The sequence below is a fragment of the Rhamphochromis longiceps genome, linkage group LG14 (genome assembly GCF_057381845.1).
Source record: "Rhamphochromis longiceps isolate RC_006_pf linkage group LG14, R_longiceps_female_GT1.1, whole genome shotgun sequence".
NCBI classification, from domain to species: domain Eukaryota; kingdom Metazoa; phylum Chordata; class Actinopteri; order Cichliformes; family Cichlidae; genus Rhamphochromis; species Rhamphochromis longiceps.
In genome coordinates this window covers 36,713,991-36,733,704 of record NC_140570.1, presented here as the reverse complement: position 1 = coordinate 36,733,704, position 19,714 = coordinate 36,713,991, and the positions used below count along the sequence as shown (strand labels likewise).

Here is a 19,714-nt window from a genome sequence, read left to right as displayed (position 1 = left end):
GTGCCACACTAATTTTGTTTGTTTGAATTGTGTTATTTGGATAAAAAAAAAAAGTAACAAAAATGTATCCATCCTATTTGTTCAATATACCGTATACCATGTTTGATTCTATTGCGAAAAGCCCTAACGGAAACGGTATAGCATCGAGTTTACATTGAACCTCCCTCCAGTGGTCAAAGTGAGTAACTACAACACTTACAATTCCACGATCAGCAGAGACGTTAAAACGTTAAAATTACCCTTTAACAGTCAGAGTATTCACAGTCTGAAGTTAACAGAGTTGTAAACATTTATATAATTCCATGTTATCAAGCTATATTAAGCAAACACGGGTAAGAGGCGGTGGTATGTGCTTCTGATCACACTGTTTTTAATTTCAAAATTAAAAAAAAAAAGTCAATTGAGAGATTTTTGTTGTCTTGACCATTTTATTCAATACTGTAGGAAAACAGACTTTAAACCAGGTGAAAATATAAATATATAATGTATAAATACAAAATTTTCATATTTTAAATCGTGCTGAGAGATCACTAAAAGACTGCCAACTATATCACAATCACTGGAAGGCAAAATGGAAGAAAATACAAATCTGAATAATGGCCCAGCCTTGAGCAACGCTCCCAGAATGCATCACTCATCTGGCTCTGTGGACAATGACTGGTTTGCTCGAGTCGACGCCATCAGGACGCTGTGAGTGCGTCCCCCAAAATTTTCTGGAATTTCTCGCTGCAGTTGTGTTTCTTCAGGAGCCTTGAGTCTGAGAATCCAAGTCCACAGCTGCTGCAGGAGTACGGTCTTTCCCCCGTGTGGGTCTGCATGTGAAACTTGACGTGCCCGAGCTGCCTGAACCTCACGCCGCAGACCTCGCACTCATACGGCTTCTCTCCGGTGTGGATCAGCTGATGTCTCTGGTAGTTCGTGTACATGCGGAAGGCCTTGCCGCATTGCTCGCATTTGTGCGGCTTTTCTCCAGAGTGCTGCAGCTTATGGATCTTGAGCGCCTGACGGATGATGAACCTCTTCCCGCACACGTCACACCCGAAGGGCTTCTCTCCCGAGTGGACCCGCTGGTGGTAGTCATAGGTGGCTTTGTAGAAGAAAGACTTCCCGCACGGGTCGCAGCGGTACTGCATGTGACCCGTGTGAATGAGCTCGTGTTTCTTCAGGGAACACGCAGTGTCGAAGCCCTTGTGACAGGTGCCGCAGCTGAACGGCGTCACGTCCACTATCGTCCTGTCCTGCCGGTAGATTACTCTGCGCCTGCCCTGCTCCCGTCTCCTCGTGACCTGCCCGTGCTTCTCGTCATGAGTTACGCTCTGGTGTCTCCTCAGGTGGCAGTTGTACAGAAACGTCTTCCCACACAGGTCGCACATGTACGGCTTTGAAGCGCCGTGAAGGAGCATGTGTGCTTTCAGCTTGTTGGCCTGAATGAAACCCTTCCCGCACACCTTACATTTGAACGGCCTCTCGCCCGTGTGGATGTGCATGTGTCTCTTCAGGTTCTGAGGCAGGGTGAAGCCAGCACCGCACGTCTCACAGGTAAACATCTTCCCTCTGTGGACCGCCTGGTGCGTCCTGAGCGATCGTCTCTTTATAAAAACCTTGCCGCACACCGTGCATTTGTACGGGTGCTCTCCAGTGTGGATGCTTCTGTGACACTGAAGGGTGAAGGCGTATTTGAAGCTCTCTCCACACTCGGAGCATTTGTGCGGCTTCTCAGCCGTGTGCACGAGCTGGTGGGACTTTAGGCTGTATTTGGTCTTGAAGCCCTTCCCGCAGGTGGAGCAGGCGAACGGCCTTTCATCCGTGTGCACCACCTGATGCGTCTTCAGCCCCATTTTTGTTTTGAACTTCTTCTGGCAGAGCTCGCACTCATAGCTGGCATACTTCTTCTCTTCGTGTCGCAGCAGGTGGTACTCAAAAGTCGCTGCGTTCCTGAACTTTCTCGGGCACTGGTCGCAGGTAAAAGGCCGCTGCTCTTTGTGGATGTTCATGTGCTTCATCAGGTGGAAGAGTCGGTTAAAAGTCTTGTTACAGATGTCACACACAAACACTCTGCCTTTCTTCAAAACCTCTGCTTCCAGACGCTTTTGGCTCTCGGTGTATTCGGGCTCCGCTGAGTCCGCGCAGGTACAATCTGCTGTGGCGTCTAAACAAAAGGAAAGATCGAAGTTCACACATATGATGCAGGAGAAGAAGCTCATTTATCATCACTTCTTACTGTGAAATCATCACGGCCAAACATTCGTGATTGATTTGTTAGCTAATGAGCAGACTCTGTATAATCCTCCTGTCTGACGGCAATATGTCTGTGAAGGTTCTCAGTCATCCAGGTCATCGTAGTCTAAGGAGCTTGGAAAGAAAAGCGTCTGGACTTCTTTAAGTTGCTTGAAGACGTTTCACCTCTCATCCGAGAAGCTTCTTCAGTTCTAGGGTCAAATGGTGGAGACGCTTTTCTTTCCAAGCTCCTTAGGCCTCCCGTCTGACTTTAATAATGAGAATAATTTACAAAGTTACCTTCATTTTCTGACCACCTGAAGCTCATAAACGAGGACTTCACTAAAGTCTTTACAGATGTCACAGAGCGGGAAACCCAAGTTTTCCCATTAAGACTAAGTTTTAGCAGCTTGCACACTGGCTTTACTTTTAAGACCCAAAGGCTAATTTAATGCTGTCTAAGGTTAGGATGCCCAGCCCCACAGCATTACAAGTCATCCATCCAGCCATCTAACCATCTTCTACCACCTATCTGGGTGGTAGATAAGCCCAACGATATCCTGTCAGTATCTCCTGACATCATGCACATGCTCCTTTGCTCAGGAGTTGATGTTCCAGGTGCCACAAGGTGATTTTGGAAGCCAGGGATCAGAGAGCCATAACCTCCACCTCCACCCAATCCACAAATCACCAGACCCTACAACCCTTCCTGTCGGCCCCATGGGCTAAAACCAGACCCCTCTACCCCACAAAGGCTCGTGGGTAGGACCACAGTAAACAGGTCCCATGCAGGGTACGCTGGACCTTTTTATACTCAGCACAGGGGATGTCTGAAGATCTGATCTGAACTGCTCTTAGTGTGAACGCTCACCCACGACCAATTTGTCATGTTTCTGGTTATTTTCTAATTTAAAATCTGAAATCACACATTATCGGAGTCTTTGTTAGTTTGTTTTACTGAAAATAATTTCTATATTAACCATTTAAGTTCTCACCCGGTCCATTGCCTGGTAAAGAAACTGCTTCCATCAGCTCCTCCATCGCCTCTCCACCTTCTGAACCTGAAGAATCTATACAGAATGAAAACAAAGACAGATTAACCATGGCTGAAATCAGCTGCAGGTTGAAAATTTGTTTTCCTTTCAAACTGAATTTGTGCAGGAAGCCCGTCTAGCTGGCAGCTGACGAGAGTTGTAAGATTTTCAGGGCTCGTATTTACACCTTGAACCAGGATTTGACACAACAGGCGGCTCAATGTATCTCATCAACAAATGTATCCACCGATCAGCTTTCAGAATGTCAACTGTGAAACAAACTGTCTATTAGCAGGCAATTTCTTTCTTGCTTCACTACCATGTTTTCAAAATAAAATAACAAGGCTTTTCTTGGTGCAGTGGAAAGCAGGAAGTCTGCGGCAATGGTGCAGGACTCCACAGTGCAAGCATTTCACAGGGATTTGTGACTAAAATAGATGTGTGTATACTGGGAAAAGCATTCAGGACCACTTAAAGCTGTGATGAGACAGTGAAGCCTTTTATTGAAAGGACAGCAGCAGCACTTGTTACTGTAATCAACATCAATAAGACTACTTTATCAACGCACCTGTTCAGCAAGTTAAAGGCAAAGCTCCAATCCACCACTGGTCTGTGTCACACAGTGACAAAGCTACAAAATAACAAACAAATATAAAAAATAAAAGCTATCTGATTAGAGATAATGTCCCAACTTACTTTGCTAGGATATTTAAATTTGGGAGATTTTTTATGACCCTTGCTGCAGGCTGAAAACCGCTCTGTGTTTCTAGGAGAGACACCTGCAGCATGCAGGGTGAGTCTGAAGAGCAATATGGGATGTACCACTGAAAAAAAGAAATAACCCATATTTTCATCATCTGGGACCTTTCATGGAAACTTACCAGCATCGTGTCCACCATCCACTTCAGCAGCAGGAGATGATGTGGAGACGCTCTGCACAGCAGCATCAGATGTCTGGTTGACTCTTTGCACTCGTGCAGCAGCAGCAGGAGGTGGTGGTCCTGTGAAACCCTGCACCCCTGGAGGAGCTGCAGAAGCAGGAGGACATATATGACCGACTCTTTGAATTCCAGCAGGAGCTGGTGAAGAACCACTGCCTCCCTCTGCTACTTTATCTGTCCTTATGTTTAACTTCCCCAGTGGCTTCAGGGTAAAGACCTGCCCGCTCTGCTTAAACAGGACTGGGCAGCCATTCAGGACGTTCTCTCTCCACACTCTGGCATTTTCAAAGCTTTCAGTCACGGTCTTTAGCTCACTCTCCAGCTGTCCCACTTTGGCCTTCAGAGTCCTGTTTTCAGCGAGCAGCAGCAAAGACACCTGGGAGAAAACGGTGCTGATCTTTCTTGTTGCCTCACATGCTAACATCTCCAGAGTGCTGTCAAAATCCAGCTGTGAGGATTAAAACAGAGGAAACAAAGTTTATTTAGGAACTAAACCAAAGCACATGTTATCAGTGTAAACACAACATCAGTAGAGCTTGTATGAAGCGTCATGATAAAAACCATAATCACAATTACTTCACTACTTATCCCTGACTGCGTGATAAGTAAATCTTGAAAGAAAAGCGAGAATTATCGCAGCACATCACTGTTTAATCACTACAATCTTGTTTTAAAAACTGCCGGAAGTTAAAGCTAACTGCGCAGCCCTGGAAATATTTGAACAAAGTAAACGCAAAGATTTAAACCTAGTACTATAATCCGGCTCCTGTAATCTTACGATAACATTCACTTTATTTAAAACAAAACAAAACAAAACAAAAACAACTTTGAGGGCTTTTTTTTTTTAGCTAGCTTCAGCTTGACGAACGTCCGCCATCTTTGTTTTGCTTGGCGTCGTTGCCCTTCGTGATTTTACTCCATCCGTCCACTCTCACCCGAGCACAGCGTCTCTGGCGTTTTTAGCGTATCTGGTGTGCGTTGATAATAAACTAACCGCTGACTTACCTTACGGTTCATAGTCTGTTCCTCTGCGTCATTTTCTACTTTGGAATTTCCAATAACATCGACAGCGACCCGGATAACAGTCTCCATGATACACTTTGTTTCTGAATAAAACACCAAGTTTTCTGACATTTTCCCTCTGAGGATAAAAACTGTTCGCTACAAGCGCAGAGAACTTGCCTCTGTGTTAGCCCCATTCATTCAGGAAATGGAAGTAGTGCAACTGTAGAATTTTCAAAATAAAACTCATACAAAGCGCTTTGACTGCAAATGTTATTTAATTGCAATTTCGAGCAAGAAAAATAGACATATCTCAGAGAACTGAAATATAAAGTTATTAGAAAGTCACTTTACACTTCGACTTCTATTTTAAAAATGATTACACCTTTCACTGGGATTTTTGGGAATTCAAAAAACATAAATTACTACTTTAAGAATTCTTAAAAAAAAAAAAAAAAAAAAAAAAAAAAAAATCAATTAAAATGCCCAAATTTTCACTTAAATTTCAACTGGCAAACTCCCACATTACCTTCAGAACATTTGAAGATGTAATCTACCTTAATATCTCAAATTTTAGGTTTCATACAAGTAACTTTCATGTTTCACCAGATTTTTAAACAGCTGAGGTTAAAGAAACAAAATAATAATACAAAACATAAATGCCACAACAATACTGCTAACCTCTACTGATAAAAAAAGCTGATATCGTATTGACAGCTATTAAATCACGCTTAATCATTCCCTTAACTCTAACATCTAAAGGGTGAGAGGTGCCAGTGTTATAGCTGTTTTTCACACCCACTTTCCCCACATCATAAGGACGAATGCACAGATCAGTATCAGCTGATATCAGCAAACACAAGGACAATTATCTACATCAGTGTCTGTCTTACATTATATTAGGCTGGCATAAACCTTTAGTCAAGTTATTTGTTGATGCCCAGATTAGTTAACATTAGTTGGTTTTAACATAGTTGCTGGTCCAGGATTTCACCAAAACTTTAATACCTCTTCAATCACAGGTAACCCTACCAGCTCTCCCAGTACATTTTATTAAGTTATTTCTGTGTCACACTGGAGCCGTTTTCATACATGCACTGCAGCTTGCAACTGATTTCCTAGTTGATTAAACTCGAGAATAGAAGACAACTAGTCAACTAATCTGATGGATGAATATAAACATTAATCTTACAAATGTTGTATTTGTATTAAAGAGCCATTTGAACCAATTAACAAATTATTTAAATGCCACTGAAATGTGTGACACCGTACACCGTGTAAAACTCTGCTCAGTTTTTTTGCAGACTTGCTGCATAAGGATAAGTCAAAAGTTCCTTAACAAAAATTAGTGGGAGGATTTTGCAAAGCCAGAGGTCCAAAGAGCCAATCAACAGCTGTACACCAGCAGCCACATGTGTTTACTCATTACTGTAGCAAATATGTAGTTTAGCATACTTGTGAGTTATATCTAGAGTTACTGTTTGCATTTTGAATCAACTCAGAGCTGTCTGGTAGCAGAAAACAGACTCTGGCTTGAACCCTTGAGCAAACACCGAGCTTGTAAAGCTTTTTGTAGCAATTTTTTTAAAACAGATTTGACAGGTGAGTCAATAAATGTACCTTCAAAATAAAAGCCCAGATTCATCCAGAGGTGGCTGTGAAACCTGTGAAACCATGCCTGTGCAGAATGTGCTTATGCATCGCCCCAGTGAAACAGAGTTTGATCTGACACAACATATAACCGTTCCTGTAGTACAAAGTCGTACAGCACTGTGCTGATTAGCGGGGCTGCCATCCATCTTTCAGTCATAGAGAGACGTCGAGAGCTGAAATACAGTGCCGTGTGAGACCCAACAGCTAACTGGCATTAAATGAATAAAAGATAACGTTAGTTTAAATGATTAATATTGCCGGCACCATTTAGAAAGAGCGGCAACATTCAAATGTCTACTCTATTAACCAAGGACATGCCAAGATCAGTACCTCTTCTGGGTACTTTTTGTTATACCCATGTGCAAATTGTAACCAACCTCCAGGGGGCACTGTCTCACTATGCTTTCAGACGTGAGCTGCTCTTCTTCTAACTTTCGATATTTCACATTTTCCTCAAGAGGCTTTGCACTTTCAAGGCTGCCACTGCCTCATAATGATTTGCCTGGTTTAGTCGCTGCATCGGCTCATGGTACAAATTCACACTACACAAAAGTACGACCCCAGCTGATCCCTCTTTAACACAGTACTCAGATGTTTCAGACATGAAGTCATAACAGCTGTTTTTTTTAACATTTTGTTAACTGTTCTAGTTGATGTTCGACAGTTTTAACCAAGAATTTACAGAGAGGGCGCTGTTAAAAACCACCAAGGTCACCGCAGAGTTATTTAGCAGTAGGATTAGGGTTAAGCTGCACAAGCATACAGATGTTACAAACTTCAACCCTACCGCTAACCAAAAGCAACGACCAGGTGGTTGAAGAAGAGGTTAACTGATGGAGGTGCTTGATGCAGTCTGTGCAGTATAGAGTCCACATGATGTGTGATGGGGTGCATGTGAGAGAAGAGCAGACAATTGTCCAGTGAATTCACAGCGAGTGAATGGAGGTCAGGCGTCCGGTCTGCTTCACTAAACTGCGAGTTTCTAGAAAAGCGAGGCAAATAATTTCCTGCTCAGTGCTGCAGTTAAACTACAGATGACGCCCCGCCTGATTCTCTGGACTTCATGTATGAAAACAGCTTTGTTCAGCTGAGCAAAATTGTAAGCAAAAAGGCACCGGGCCATGGGTAACTAATGCCTCCATTTCATTTATTAGTCCTACTTGCTATCAGGTGATAGCAGCCCCACGTCACCTACGACCCGTCACAGCTGTGCTTCTTGAGCTGCCGTGAATCAGAGAAGCCTCGGCCACACTGCTGGCAGGAGTAGAGCTTCTGCCCTGTGTGGATTTGCAGGTGGGACTTGAGCTGATTGGACTGGTGGAACTTCCTCTGACAGTACACGCACTCGAACGGCTTCTCCCCCGTGTGGATCCGCATGTGTCTGTAGAAGTTCCCGTCCGTTCTGAAGGCCTTGCCGCACTGGTCACATTTGTACGGCTTCTCACCCGTGTGAATGCGCTCGTGCTGCTTCAGACTCGCGGCGTGGAAAAACCGCTTCCCGCACACGTCGCAAACGAACGGCTTCTCGCCCGTGTGGCTCCGCTGATGATAGCTGAAAGAGTATTTGTTGTGGAAGGACTTCCCACAGATGCCGCAGTTGAACTCCTTGTGCTCGCTGTGGCCTTTTTCATGAAGTTTGAGCGAGCACGCGGCGCTGAAACCTTTCAGGCATATTTTGCAGCTGTACGGTTTAACCAGCGACTTGTTCTGCCGTCGAGTCTGGAAGAAATTCTGCGTGCCGTCCGACTGCTCGCTCCTGTCGGCGTGCACGTACCTCTGGTGTATCTGCAGCCTGCAGTTGAAGAGGAAGGTCTTCCCACACAGATCGCACATGAACGGCTTTCTGGCGCCGTGGATGAGCATGTGGGACTTGAGCTTGTTGTTGTCTGAGAAGCTCTTGCCGCACTCCTGGCAGCTGAATGGCTTCTCTCCTGTGTGGATACGAAGATGCCTTTTCAGGTTGTTATTCAAGCTGAACCTCGCTCCACATATGTGACAGGTGAAGGGCTTCTCTCCCGTGTGGACCACACTGTGTCTTTTCAGAGCCGTGCCGGTCCTGTACGACCTGTTGCACACGGAGCACACGAAGGGACTGTCGCCTGTGTGCTTCCTCTTATGCACAGTCAGCGAGTGGGCATATTTGAAGGTCTCCTCACACATTGTGCATTTATACTTTTTGGTGTTTGTGTGAACCATCTGGTGGAAGCGAAGCGTGTCTTTGCTCTTGAACTCCTTCCCGCATGTCACGCAGCTGAAGGGCCTTTCTTCCGAGTGCACGGCCATGTGACACTTGAGCTGAACCGACGTCTTGCAGGTCTTGTCGCAGAGCTGGCACTTCAGCAGCTGCTTCCATTTCTCGTGGCGTAACAGGTGGTTTTCCAGAGACTGCTTGATTCTGAACGTTTTCCCGCACTGATCGCAGGAGAATGGCTTCGGAGGCTTCGACCGCTGGTGACGCTTGAGATGGTTCTGAAGCGACTCCTCTTTCCTGTACGATCGTTTACACTGAGGGCACGGGAAGGGCAGCGGGGCTTTAGTTGCCTCGTGGCGCAAAACGTGATTTTCCAGAGACGCCTTCTCTAGGAAACTCCTGCCACACTGATCGCAAGGAAAAGGCTTCTTGTGGACCTTCATGTGTTTCTTCAGTTCGCCTTTCCAGTGAAAACCGAGGTCGCAGTGCTCACAGAAGAACCGCCTCGCTGTCTGCGAATCCGTCTTTCTCAGTCGTCTGCCAGGCTCTTCAGCTGACTTGCTTTGTTTCTCCTCGCTGCAGTTGTCAACGGAAACTGGAAATTAAGGCGCAAATGTATAGATTGTTATTATCCATTTCCACCCACACAACCCCCTCCTAAATCTCAAATCAACATGTTTATAGTCACATCTGAAAGCAACACCGGTACCTGTTTCACTATTAGCAGGTGCTCTTCTCGTTCGTCTTGTCCTCCCAGAAGCTCCTCCTTCCAAAGACTTCTGTGACACAACAGAATAAATCTGAGTTTGCATGAAAAGACTTTCTAAGCATCTCAACTAAAACATCCTAACACGCTGAATCTGTGAATGCAACTGACAAGCCTTAGGATCTACTGTTTTCCAAATGGAGACATGAATGTGTCAAACAGAAACATCCGACCTTCTCCTGTGTCGAGTCGAGACCGCTGACAGTACTGGAGTCGGGACTGGGGACATTTTGAGGTGTAGAGCCCGGCGAGGCCGCTGGTTTGAGCACGATTGCTGCAGCTCCCGTCGTTTCTGAGACGGCCGATGACTGCGCTACGATTTGGCTGGCACCAACCAACAGCACCGTGGGAGCGGAGCTGACTCTGCCCACGAGCACCATGGGGGCGACCGCAGGTTTGGGGACGGTCACCGATGCAGCCGTGGAGGTGGGGACAACTTCAGCAGCTCCTGCAGAAATGGGCAGCGGGTCTGGATTTGATTCTTCTGCAGCCGATTCTGGGGCGTCTGGACTGGTGGACACTGACAGCACAGGACCTCCTGCATTTAAAGACAAAGTTACACATTGTTATTTAATGAACTCACTTGACTACTTGGCTTCTTCTTCTATGAAATATATGATAATCGACATTATGTTTAACATGTTTATCATCATCCCAAAAACTCTAATTTATTTGTAATTTAGTTGAACTCGAGCTGAGATGACTTGCTAAAGAGGTTCGATCTAGAAGAAGGTTACAATAAGGTTTCCACATCAGGAACAGCTGCCCTTGTAGATGAGCTTTAAAATAAATGTTTACCTACATGATTAACTGGTGTCCCCTCCAAAATTCCCTTTTTCCAACCACATGTTGAGTTCAAAGGGAAGAGACATGGTTTTAAATTCATTAACAGCATAAATAAACAGGCAGAATTATAATCCTGAGATAAATAAACACAAAAAGGAGACAGAATAAAGCCTCGCTACTAAAACTGTGTCTGAGTGGATCAGATGTACAAGTGATTCACTTTTAGAAACCGAATCACTTGGCTTATTGTAAATTGCCATTTTACTGCATATTGCACAATTAATCAGCACACCAATTAAAAAAGGACTCTGCCTCGAGGCCCAGTTTGAAGCTCGTGTGCTAAACTAACAGCATGTGGGGTTAAAACTTTAATCATATGTACACATTTTCAGCTATATCAACTTTTGTAGCAGGAAATTAACTAGACATTAATTCTTTTCTTTCTTTTTTGCCATAATCTTAACCCTATATTTGACAACAGCAAAATAAAACTGGAAATTATGTTTCTGGTGTGCCACCCCAATATTTTTAGTGGCCCCCATCTGGAAAAACGAAACATGAAAAAGAAAATGAGAATGCGTAGCGTGTGTATAGTCATATATCTGGCCCTTGATGTGATCTGAACTTCCCGGGTGAATTTGAGAAAATACCCCCCAACTCAAAGATGATCCTTCAGAAATCAATCTCGATCAGAATGATTGATCGATTAGTTGATATGTGACTGCTTCTCACCCATCACTGAGCCGTCTTGCAGCAGGACGTGAGTCGGGCCCTCGCTGATGGTCTTCAGCTCCTTCTCCAGCTGCTTCATGTCTCTGCCCAGCTGCCCCACTCTGGCCTCCAGCTCCTGCTCGAGCTGCCCGGCTTTCCTCTGGAGCACGTCCTCCAGCTGCTCCACTTTGGCCCGCAGAGCCTCGTTCTCCTCGAATAGCTCCGAGGAGAACTCCGTAAACACTTTGTGGATCTGCACCACCAAAGACTTCTCTATCTCTTGGATCTCACCCATCCTCGCCTTTTCCCACTCAGTGTTTGGCGCCTCTTTCGCCAACACATCCCTGAAGACAGACAGAGTCGCCTGGATGGCCACTTCCACAATCGACGCCACTTCGCTGCCGAATCTCGGCTCCATGTTTGTTCACATGAACTCTCCGCCTGCTGTGTCCGAAACTCCGCAGCGCATTTTGAGCCCCAGTGAGGGGTTAAACCGGGTCCAGCTGGACTCAAAACACAAAACTCCTTCTTCCGTATCAACCGTCCCGTCCTTTCGTTCCCTGTGCACCTTTGAAAACCTTCCGTGTTGCATTTCCGCCTCCGGGGCCACACACGCTTAGAAAATAAAAGCCCCTTCTATCTACTTCTCGTTTATTCAACTAAGATTCTAACTTAAAATAACTAAAATAAAAAGTAGCAGCTTTTTTTAATTAAACGTTTCAGTGAATTTCCGAGATAATGCTTTTATTAATTCATAATATTCAAGTGAATGTTTTACACTTTTGTGCATAAAAGCCCCAAACACATTCAAATTGAGTGAATGAACTAACATAATTAATCTTTAAAATTTTAAAATAATAACTGTGGGTTTTTTTCGGAACGGTAAAGACCCGAATTCTTAAGTGTATAAAGCATAATCTGTAGTTTCTGATGCCAAAATACGTCTTTTATTTGTATTAGGCTAGTACTCATATTTGTGCATTTTAGGATCTCTCCAAACACATTCAGATATAAAATCATTGTCGAATCACTTACCTCATTTACATATCTTAAAATGATATTTCCTTTTTTAATTCATAAAAAGCACTTTGAAGGCTTAAATTCTGACCACGTCATATTTCCCCACTTTTCCCTTTTCTGCATCAATCTTAGATTTAAAGTGAACTGTACTCATTGATCACTGTGCAGAGAAACAATAAGAAAACCACATTTGGGTCTGTTAACAGTTAAACTTGTTGTTGATGTAAATTTCAAAGGGACACTTAGGGGAGAGCGGGGTAAGTTGTCACACTCTTCACACTGACTAACTTTTACTGAGCACCATACATCACAACGTAATAAATGTTTCACCAAATGAAAGACGGAAGTCTCGGGCACATATGATGTATTGATTACATTTTCATATCTTATCTCATTACGGAGTTGTAGACTGTTGAAAGGAGAATGTGCACTTGTGACAATTTGCCCCATCGGCAGGTAAGTTGTCACACTAGATTGTGACAACTTACCTGTAATGACTTTCTAAAGTTCTTTGTAAACAAGATTTCCTCCCTGCAGTCTGTCATTCCATCTTCACCTTCCAATCCCTGTGTTTTGTCTTTGTGCCATTCTGCCTTTAATCAGTTCGAACCAATCTCTCTCTCTCAGCTGCATGAAATAGTCTGCAAGGTTAAGACTACCAACTGTTCCACCGATGCTATCCCCTCTCGGCTTCTGAAGCAGGTTCTGGACTCAGTCGGACCTTTCCTTCTGGTCCTGATCAATGCCTGCCTCAGTTCTGGTTGTTTTCCAACACCCTTCAAGCACGCTGTTGTTCAACCTCTCCTTAAAAAGCCTAATCTAGATCCATCCCTACTCTCTAACTATAGGCCCATTTCCAACCTCCCTTTTCTGTCTAAAGTACTGGAACGAGCCGCCCTCACGCAGCTCCAGCTATTTCTTGACAATAACAATCTCTATGAGAAGTTCCAGTCTGGTTTTAGAGCTCGGCATAGCACAGAAACCGCCCTTCTGAGAGTTTTTAATGATTTGCTTTTAACTGTTGACTCTGGTTGTGCTGCTGTCTTAGTAACCCTGGACCTGACAGCAGCCTTCGACACTGTTGATCACAACATACTGCTATCCCGCCTTCAACACTGTGTCGGTTTAAAGGGCACTGTCTTAAAGTTTTTCCAGTCCTATTTGAATAATAGGAGTTTTTCTGTTCACCTTGGTGAACTGTCATCTCCCAGAGCTCCTTTAACCTGTGGCGTACCTCAGGGGTCCATACTAGGCCCCCTGTTGTTTATTCTGTACTTGCTCCCTCTGGGCGATGTGCTCCGTAAACATAATGTGTCCTTCCACATCTTTGCCGATGATATTCAGATCTACCTCCCTCTGAGGTTGAACTGCAATGTTTCTTTGCAGCCGCTACTCTCCTGCTTGTCTGACATTAAGACTTGGATGACTCTTAACTTCTTACACCTTAATGAAAGCAAAACTGAAGTCATTGTGTTTGGGCTTCCTAAAGATCCCAACTTCTCTCTTGACTTTTTGGGACCCCTAACCTCCGATTGCACTTCTTCCATTAAGAGTCTTGGGGTTATTTTTGACAATGCTTTTAAACTTGATAAACAAATCAGCTCTGTAGTTAAGGGATCTTTTTATCATTTGCGGATTTTAGCCAAAGTCAAGTCTTACCTTTGCAGGAACGATCTAGAAAGAGTGGTCCATGCTTTTATTACTTCACGGCTAGACTACTGCAATTCCCTCTATGCTGGCCTAGATCGTTCCTGTCTACATCGCCTTCAACTGGTGCAGAACGCTGCCGCTCGCCTGTTGACCGGTTCAAAAAAAAGAGACCACATCACTCCGGTTCTCTGCTCTCTCCACTGGCTCCCAGTTGCCTTTAGGATTGATTTTAAAATCTTATTGCTGGCTTTTAAGGTTTTAAATGGCACTGCACCTTCTTACCTGTCAGAACTCCTTAGTACTTATCGCCCCAGGAGATCTTTGAGGTCAGCCGACCTGATGCTTTTAGATGTTCCCAGGTATAAATTAAAGACAAAGGGAGAGAGGGCGTTTGCTGTGGCTGCACCCAGACTGTGGAACAGTTTACCTCCTCACGTCAGACTCTCCAAAAGCCTAGAAACTTTTAAAACCGCTCTTAAAACTCACCTCTTTTCATTGGCTTTTAGAAAGGTTTAATTTATTTGTTTTATATATTTTTATTTTATTTTTATCAGCGAGGTGTTATTACGAAATTGTGTTCTATTGTATTTTTATCTGTATTTACTGTACAGCACTTTGGTCAGCCTTGGTTGTTTTTAAATGTGCTCTATAAATAAACTTGACTTGACTTGACTAGATTATCTTAAAATATGAACACAAATACTTAATTATGATTATTGATTTTAATTGTTAAATTCAAACCAAAACTGGAAATTTGAACAATTATGCCAAGAGAATTTGGAAAAAAACAATTATTTCAATCCAATACACATTTTAATCAAAACATTAAGTAGAAAGAAAACTTTAGTTTGAACTTTAAACTCAAATGTTCTCTGGCTTGCACATAAGAGAGATAATCCCATACAGCTTATGACAAAATTTAATCCGAAGTGATTGATGGCCCTAATCACGACCTTTTGACCTCCCCCCTCCCCCCCGGAAGTGTGTAATGAGCGTGACGAATCGCATCCGGAGAAGGGGGGTGAACCCCGGAAGCGCGCCATCTGTTGCTAAGCGTGTCGAATTGCATCCTGAGAAGGGAGGGGGGAAACCTCCGGAAGAGCGCCATCTGTTGTTGGGAAAAAAAGTTTTTAGTGGGAGGGACTGCAGCGGGGGAGGAGAATAAAAAGCAGAGAGGAGGAGTCCGTCACAATTTCTAAGTCACAGACACACAAGATGGAATCTTTCATTCTGCAGCCCAGCAGCGTTCCTGTGTCCGATGAGATCTGCTCTCCCAAAGAAGAAGGCTTTGAATATGACATATTCAAATACAGCATATTTACTATGGAAGGCCTCGATCCGGACCTTATGACCCTACCGGAAATACTCCGGAAGTGTCTAGTCATTTTCAGACCTGATGCGTCATGTTCCCTAAGCACAGCGGTGATGCAGCAGATGATTCTGTGATGTATAGAGAGACAGAGCGGATGTAATTTTACTTTCTTAAGCTGCACCGGCGTTTGTAATGGAAATAAAGAGTGACTTCCTGTAGAGATTTCAATAGTATTTTATTTTCCTATAATACAGACGCTGTAAAAAACCTTTAAGATACACCATAGCTTGTGATGAAAAGAAGAACTTTCTATCCGCTTGTAACCTACAGGCTGTCTATGTGTAAAAAACGAATAACTATCCCTTACTGAATACTACTTTTCCTTTTGAGAGACTGAAAAACAAACCATAATTGCAGCGACAGGCGATCTTGTTTCACACACACACACACACACACACACACACACACACACACACACACACACACACACACACACACACACACACACACACACACACACACACACCGCGGGTCAAGGAGGAGTTTTTTTCTTCAATACTTTAACAATAAGTTTTCTCAATAGATAGAAAATGATGACGCTGAGGAGTCAACATCCGATATTATCATTGCTTGTAACCCGGTAAATAATTTCGTACATCTCCCCATAAAACAAGTCTTAGTGGAAAAAAGCTCATATTCGAATAAGTTTATTAAAGCACCCCCCTCTGTGGGGAAAGAGTCAACCATGAGGCGAGTTTTGTCAACAGCAAGAACAAGGTCAGACAACTGTTGCCCATTTGGTAAAACAAATACCCATCTCAAAGTCATATTTTACCGTTGCAGAATGTGGAAAACAGACGGCGTTCGCAAGAAGGCAATCAAAAAAAAAACAACCCTCTCTAACTATTGGTATTGTCAAGAGAAAGATGCGAAAAACAGATGCTTCGCTAGACTAGGATAAAATGAGAGAAGAAACGGGAGGGGAGTCGATATCTGCTCAGCCCTACTGTGACAGTTCTACCAATCGCGAGGAAGAATCCGTGAATATTATGTCAGCATTCCGTTCAAACAACGCCGCCGATCACACACACACACACACACACACACACACACACACACACACACACACACACACACACACACACACACACACACACACACACACACACCGCGGGTCAAGGAGGAGTGAGACGGCAGAATAGTTTTTTTCTTCATTACTTTTACAATGGGATTTCTCAATAGATAGAAAATGATGACGCTGAGGAGTCAACATCCGATATTATCATTGCTTGTAACCCGGTAAATAATTTCGTACATCTCCCCATAAAACAAGTCTTAGTGGAAAAAAGCTCATATTCGAATAAGTTTATTCCCCTCTGTGGGAAAGAGTTTTTTTCTCAGAGTCAACCATGAGGCGAGTTTTGTCAACAGCAAGAACAACTGTTGCCCATAAAGTAAAACAAATATCCGCCTCTAAGTCGTATTTTACCGTTGCAGAATGTGGAAAACAGACAGCCCTCACAGGAGGCACCATAGTTAAAATATTTAAATTTCAACTAAATTTGTAGTAATGATCGGATTTCCTCACTTATCTACACCACACTCCTTGTCCTTGATTTCTTATCGTTTCTTATCGTTCCTCTGTCCCTTAATAGAAACCACATATATAGAAACTATCCTCCCTTTCAGTTGTCTTTTGCACTTCCATATCGCAAAGCAGTTACTGTAGGTTATTTTCTGCTTATGCATTAATGTAATTAATTAACTTATTTATCCTTAAGTAAGGTAATGACTTGAGTTCTAATGCTTTTTGTCTCTTGAGTTAGCTGTCAATGTGGGATTTTTTTCCCCTTTTGTCCAGTTAAAGCTGCCTTTCATTCTTCAACACAGCTTAAACTCTAATAGGTAAGCTTTCTTGTAATTTCTTAGTTCTGCAGGCTTCTTGAAAGACATCCGAGACTCTTCTTTGGATGCTGGCTGCCTTTTGTTTTGTTTTCTGTCAAGATGATCCCACACTGCTTCGATTATCTTGAGGTTCGAACCCTGGAGAGATCAATCCATGACTGATGCGTTGTTTCATCCAGGCATACTTTGACTACATTGGCAGTATGTTTGCGATCATTGTCGTACTGAAAAATGAAGTTGAAGCCAATCAGACACTACGTGGTATTACATGGTCGATCAAAATCTGGTGGAACTTTTCTACATTCATAATTTGATTAATTTGGATAAGAGCTCCAACAACACTGGCTGAAATCCAGCCTCAAAGCACGGTAGAGTATCCACGCTGTGTTAAAGACGGCTATAGACATTCACTGTTGTATCTCTCTTCGGACCTCTTCCATGCATATTTCAAATTTGGATTCATTACTCCATAAGACATATTACAGCTGATTTCTTTTTCCAGTCAATTTCTTGTGTAATTTGGCACACCTCAGCCTTATTTTTCTCTGTTCTCCTTCCTTAAGAATGGCTTATTAACAGCCACCCTTCCAACTCAGATAACTTTTGATGAGGTTTCATGAAATGTTTACAGCACTTGAGTTACTCGCCACGGCCATCCTAAATGCTAAAAACACTAAACTTTAATTCTAAATTACGTAATTAACGTTAACCAGAAAAAACAAGCCAAAGTCGAAATGTTGCTGAGCTGACCTGTGGTATGCTATGTCTTCTAAAGCACGTATAATGTAAACAGAACTGGTCTTTGCACAGAAGCCTGTGGAGCTTCATAATTAACCTCAGTGTGTGAAGAGGACTCTCCATTTAATAATAGCTGTAATAAAATGTTATGGCCGACGGTGTTAAACGCTGCACTTGGGTCTAGCAGGGAAGATTTCAACTTTTCAATATGAATGAAGGCTGAAAACTGATTAGATTAATGTCTGATGATCTTTTCTGTGCTTCTTCAAGTTTGTAACACCAAACATATTAAAGGATGATGTAAGGCTCACAGGAAGAGTTTAATTAGACACACATTTACTATTTTCTTTATACTCTTTCTTTCTTGACATGTTTAATATGATTACTATCAGAGGAGAAAATGAACCTTGTGTAGTCTAAAAACTTTTTTATTTAATCAAACTGTAATGTTGTTGAACTCTGACGGACGTGTCTTTTAATCTTGTCAACAAATCCTTAATCATCTAAATCTGCCATTTATCATCTTGTAAAATGTTTCCTCTGCTTCTGTTGCACATCTCCCCCCGGACACTCTCTGCTTCACCAGCCCTGTGCAGGTGGTCCAACCCCTGCCTGCCTCCTTAAACTGGGGTGTTTAAATCTCTTTACCTCTGTTGTGAACTTCACACAAAGTTTGTGGTAACAAAATCAAACTGACGAGGATCTCGTTTGAAAAACACACACACTCACGAGACAAAATAAAAACAGACTGCTCAAAGCAAAAGCAGAGCCCTCACAGCTGGTAGTACAAACACAGTGACAACATGCGTATTAGATACCCTCAGTGCCAAAAGCATAAATATGAAAAAATGTGATCACCAAGAATATCCTAAAAATGGCATTGAGGTGCATGTTACAGTAAAGAAAAAAAAAAGTAGCCAAATTTTCATCGGAAAATGTTGAATTTTAGTAAAAACAATGCTCTGTAGTTTGATACTGTCGTTACAGACAAAGCAGATGTTTAAAGCCTTTGGACGCACATTTGAAATGCACTCATTCTCCTTATCAGCTGGAAACATTAAAGCCGTAAAATGACTTTTTCAAACGGATAAAAACTATTGAACAGCAGCAATGTTGAGCCTGTTCCAAAATTTGAATGTACATGTGTTGAAGGTGCGGGTCTTGTTGAATTATTAAACATACTTTCTTTAATTTTTCGAGCCACAAAAACAACAACTTTTAATTTTCTTCTGCTTGAGTCTCGGCCTCGGGTAGCTCTACTTATCATTGCTCAGTCAGTCGTCTGTTTGTGCTACTTTTTTTCAAGGAGCAGTGGATTATTGGTAAGGGTGACTTTATGTGTTTAGCTACTTAAGTGGAAGTACTGTGGAAAGTTTTACCTTACATACATAGATCTACCAGTACAGCTTCTGAGGTAACTGTTTACAAAATGTTATAATCTATTCAAAGGTTCTTTGCAATTTTACATTGATAAACATTATCCTTAACACATTTGGCCCACATAAAGTACTATGGCCATCACACTGTCATTTAGAATTGTTTAAATAACTCGTGTCTTAAGTCCTTCCATCAAACAGAAAATTTAAAAAAAAAAAAAAACATGGTTCACTTTTATATCACAAAATGTTAGAAATATAAGCCGTTCATAACAACCTGAAAGGTTGGGAGTTTAAAATGCAAACCGATGGAAGCAGAAGTAGAAGACTATAATGTCTCAGAGCACACGGTGTCTATTAATGTGTAGACATGTATAAATAAGAGCTTAATAAAGATGCTTAATTTCTTAAG

General features: G+C 42.7%; 2 protein-coding genes across 4 annotated transcripts; both read right to left on the bottom strand.

Annotated features, from left to right (window-relative positions):
- Window positions 1-419: 419 nt before the first annotated feature.
- On the bottom strand, window positions 420-5,388 carry LOC146654604 (uncharacterized). 3 transcript variants are annotated; one of them, XM_085429228.1, is made up of 4 exons: window positions 5,198-5,388; window positions 4,133-4,640; window positions 3,213-3,287; window positions 420-2,149 (listed from the first exon to the last, which is right to left on the bottom strand). In XM_085429228.1, exons 1-4 carry the CDS (start codon window positions 5,324-5,326, stop codon window positions 681-683), a joined length of 2,181 nt encoding a protein of 726 aa, XP_085285354.1. In that variant the 5' UTR covers window positions 5,327-5,388; the 3' UTR covers window positions 420-680. The 3 variants fall into 3 exon arrangements, with proteins under 3 accessions (XP_085285354.1, XP_085285358.1, XP_085285355.1); XM_085429232.1 differs by lacking the exon at window positions 5,198-5,388 and adding an exon at window positions 5,019-5,048; XM_085429229.1 differs by lacking the exon at window positions 5,198-5,388 and adding an exon at window positions 4,769-5,011.
- A 1,475-nt stretch (window positions 5,389-6,863) lies between these two features.
- LOC146654603 (uncharacterized) lies at window positions 6,864-13,181 on the bottom strand. Its single transcript, XM_085429227.1, has 4 exons — window positions 11,323-13,181; window positions 9,978-10,342; window positions 9,748-9,817; window positions 6,864-9,633 (listed from the first exon to the last, which is right to left on the bottom strand). Exons 1-4 carry the CDS (start codon window positions 11,717-11,719, stop codon window positions 8,039-8,041), a joined length of 2,427 nt encoding a protein of 808 aa, XP_085285353.1. The 5' UTR covers window positions 11,720-13,181; the 3' UTR covers window positions 6,864-8,038.
- Window positions 13,182-19,714: the final 6,533 nt, after the last annotated feature.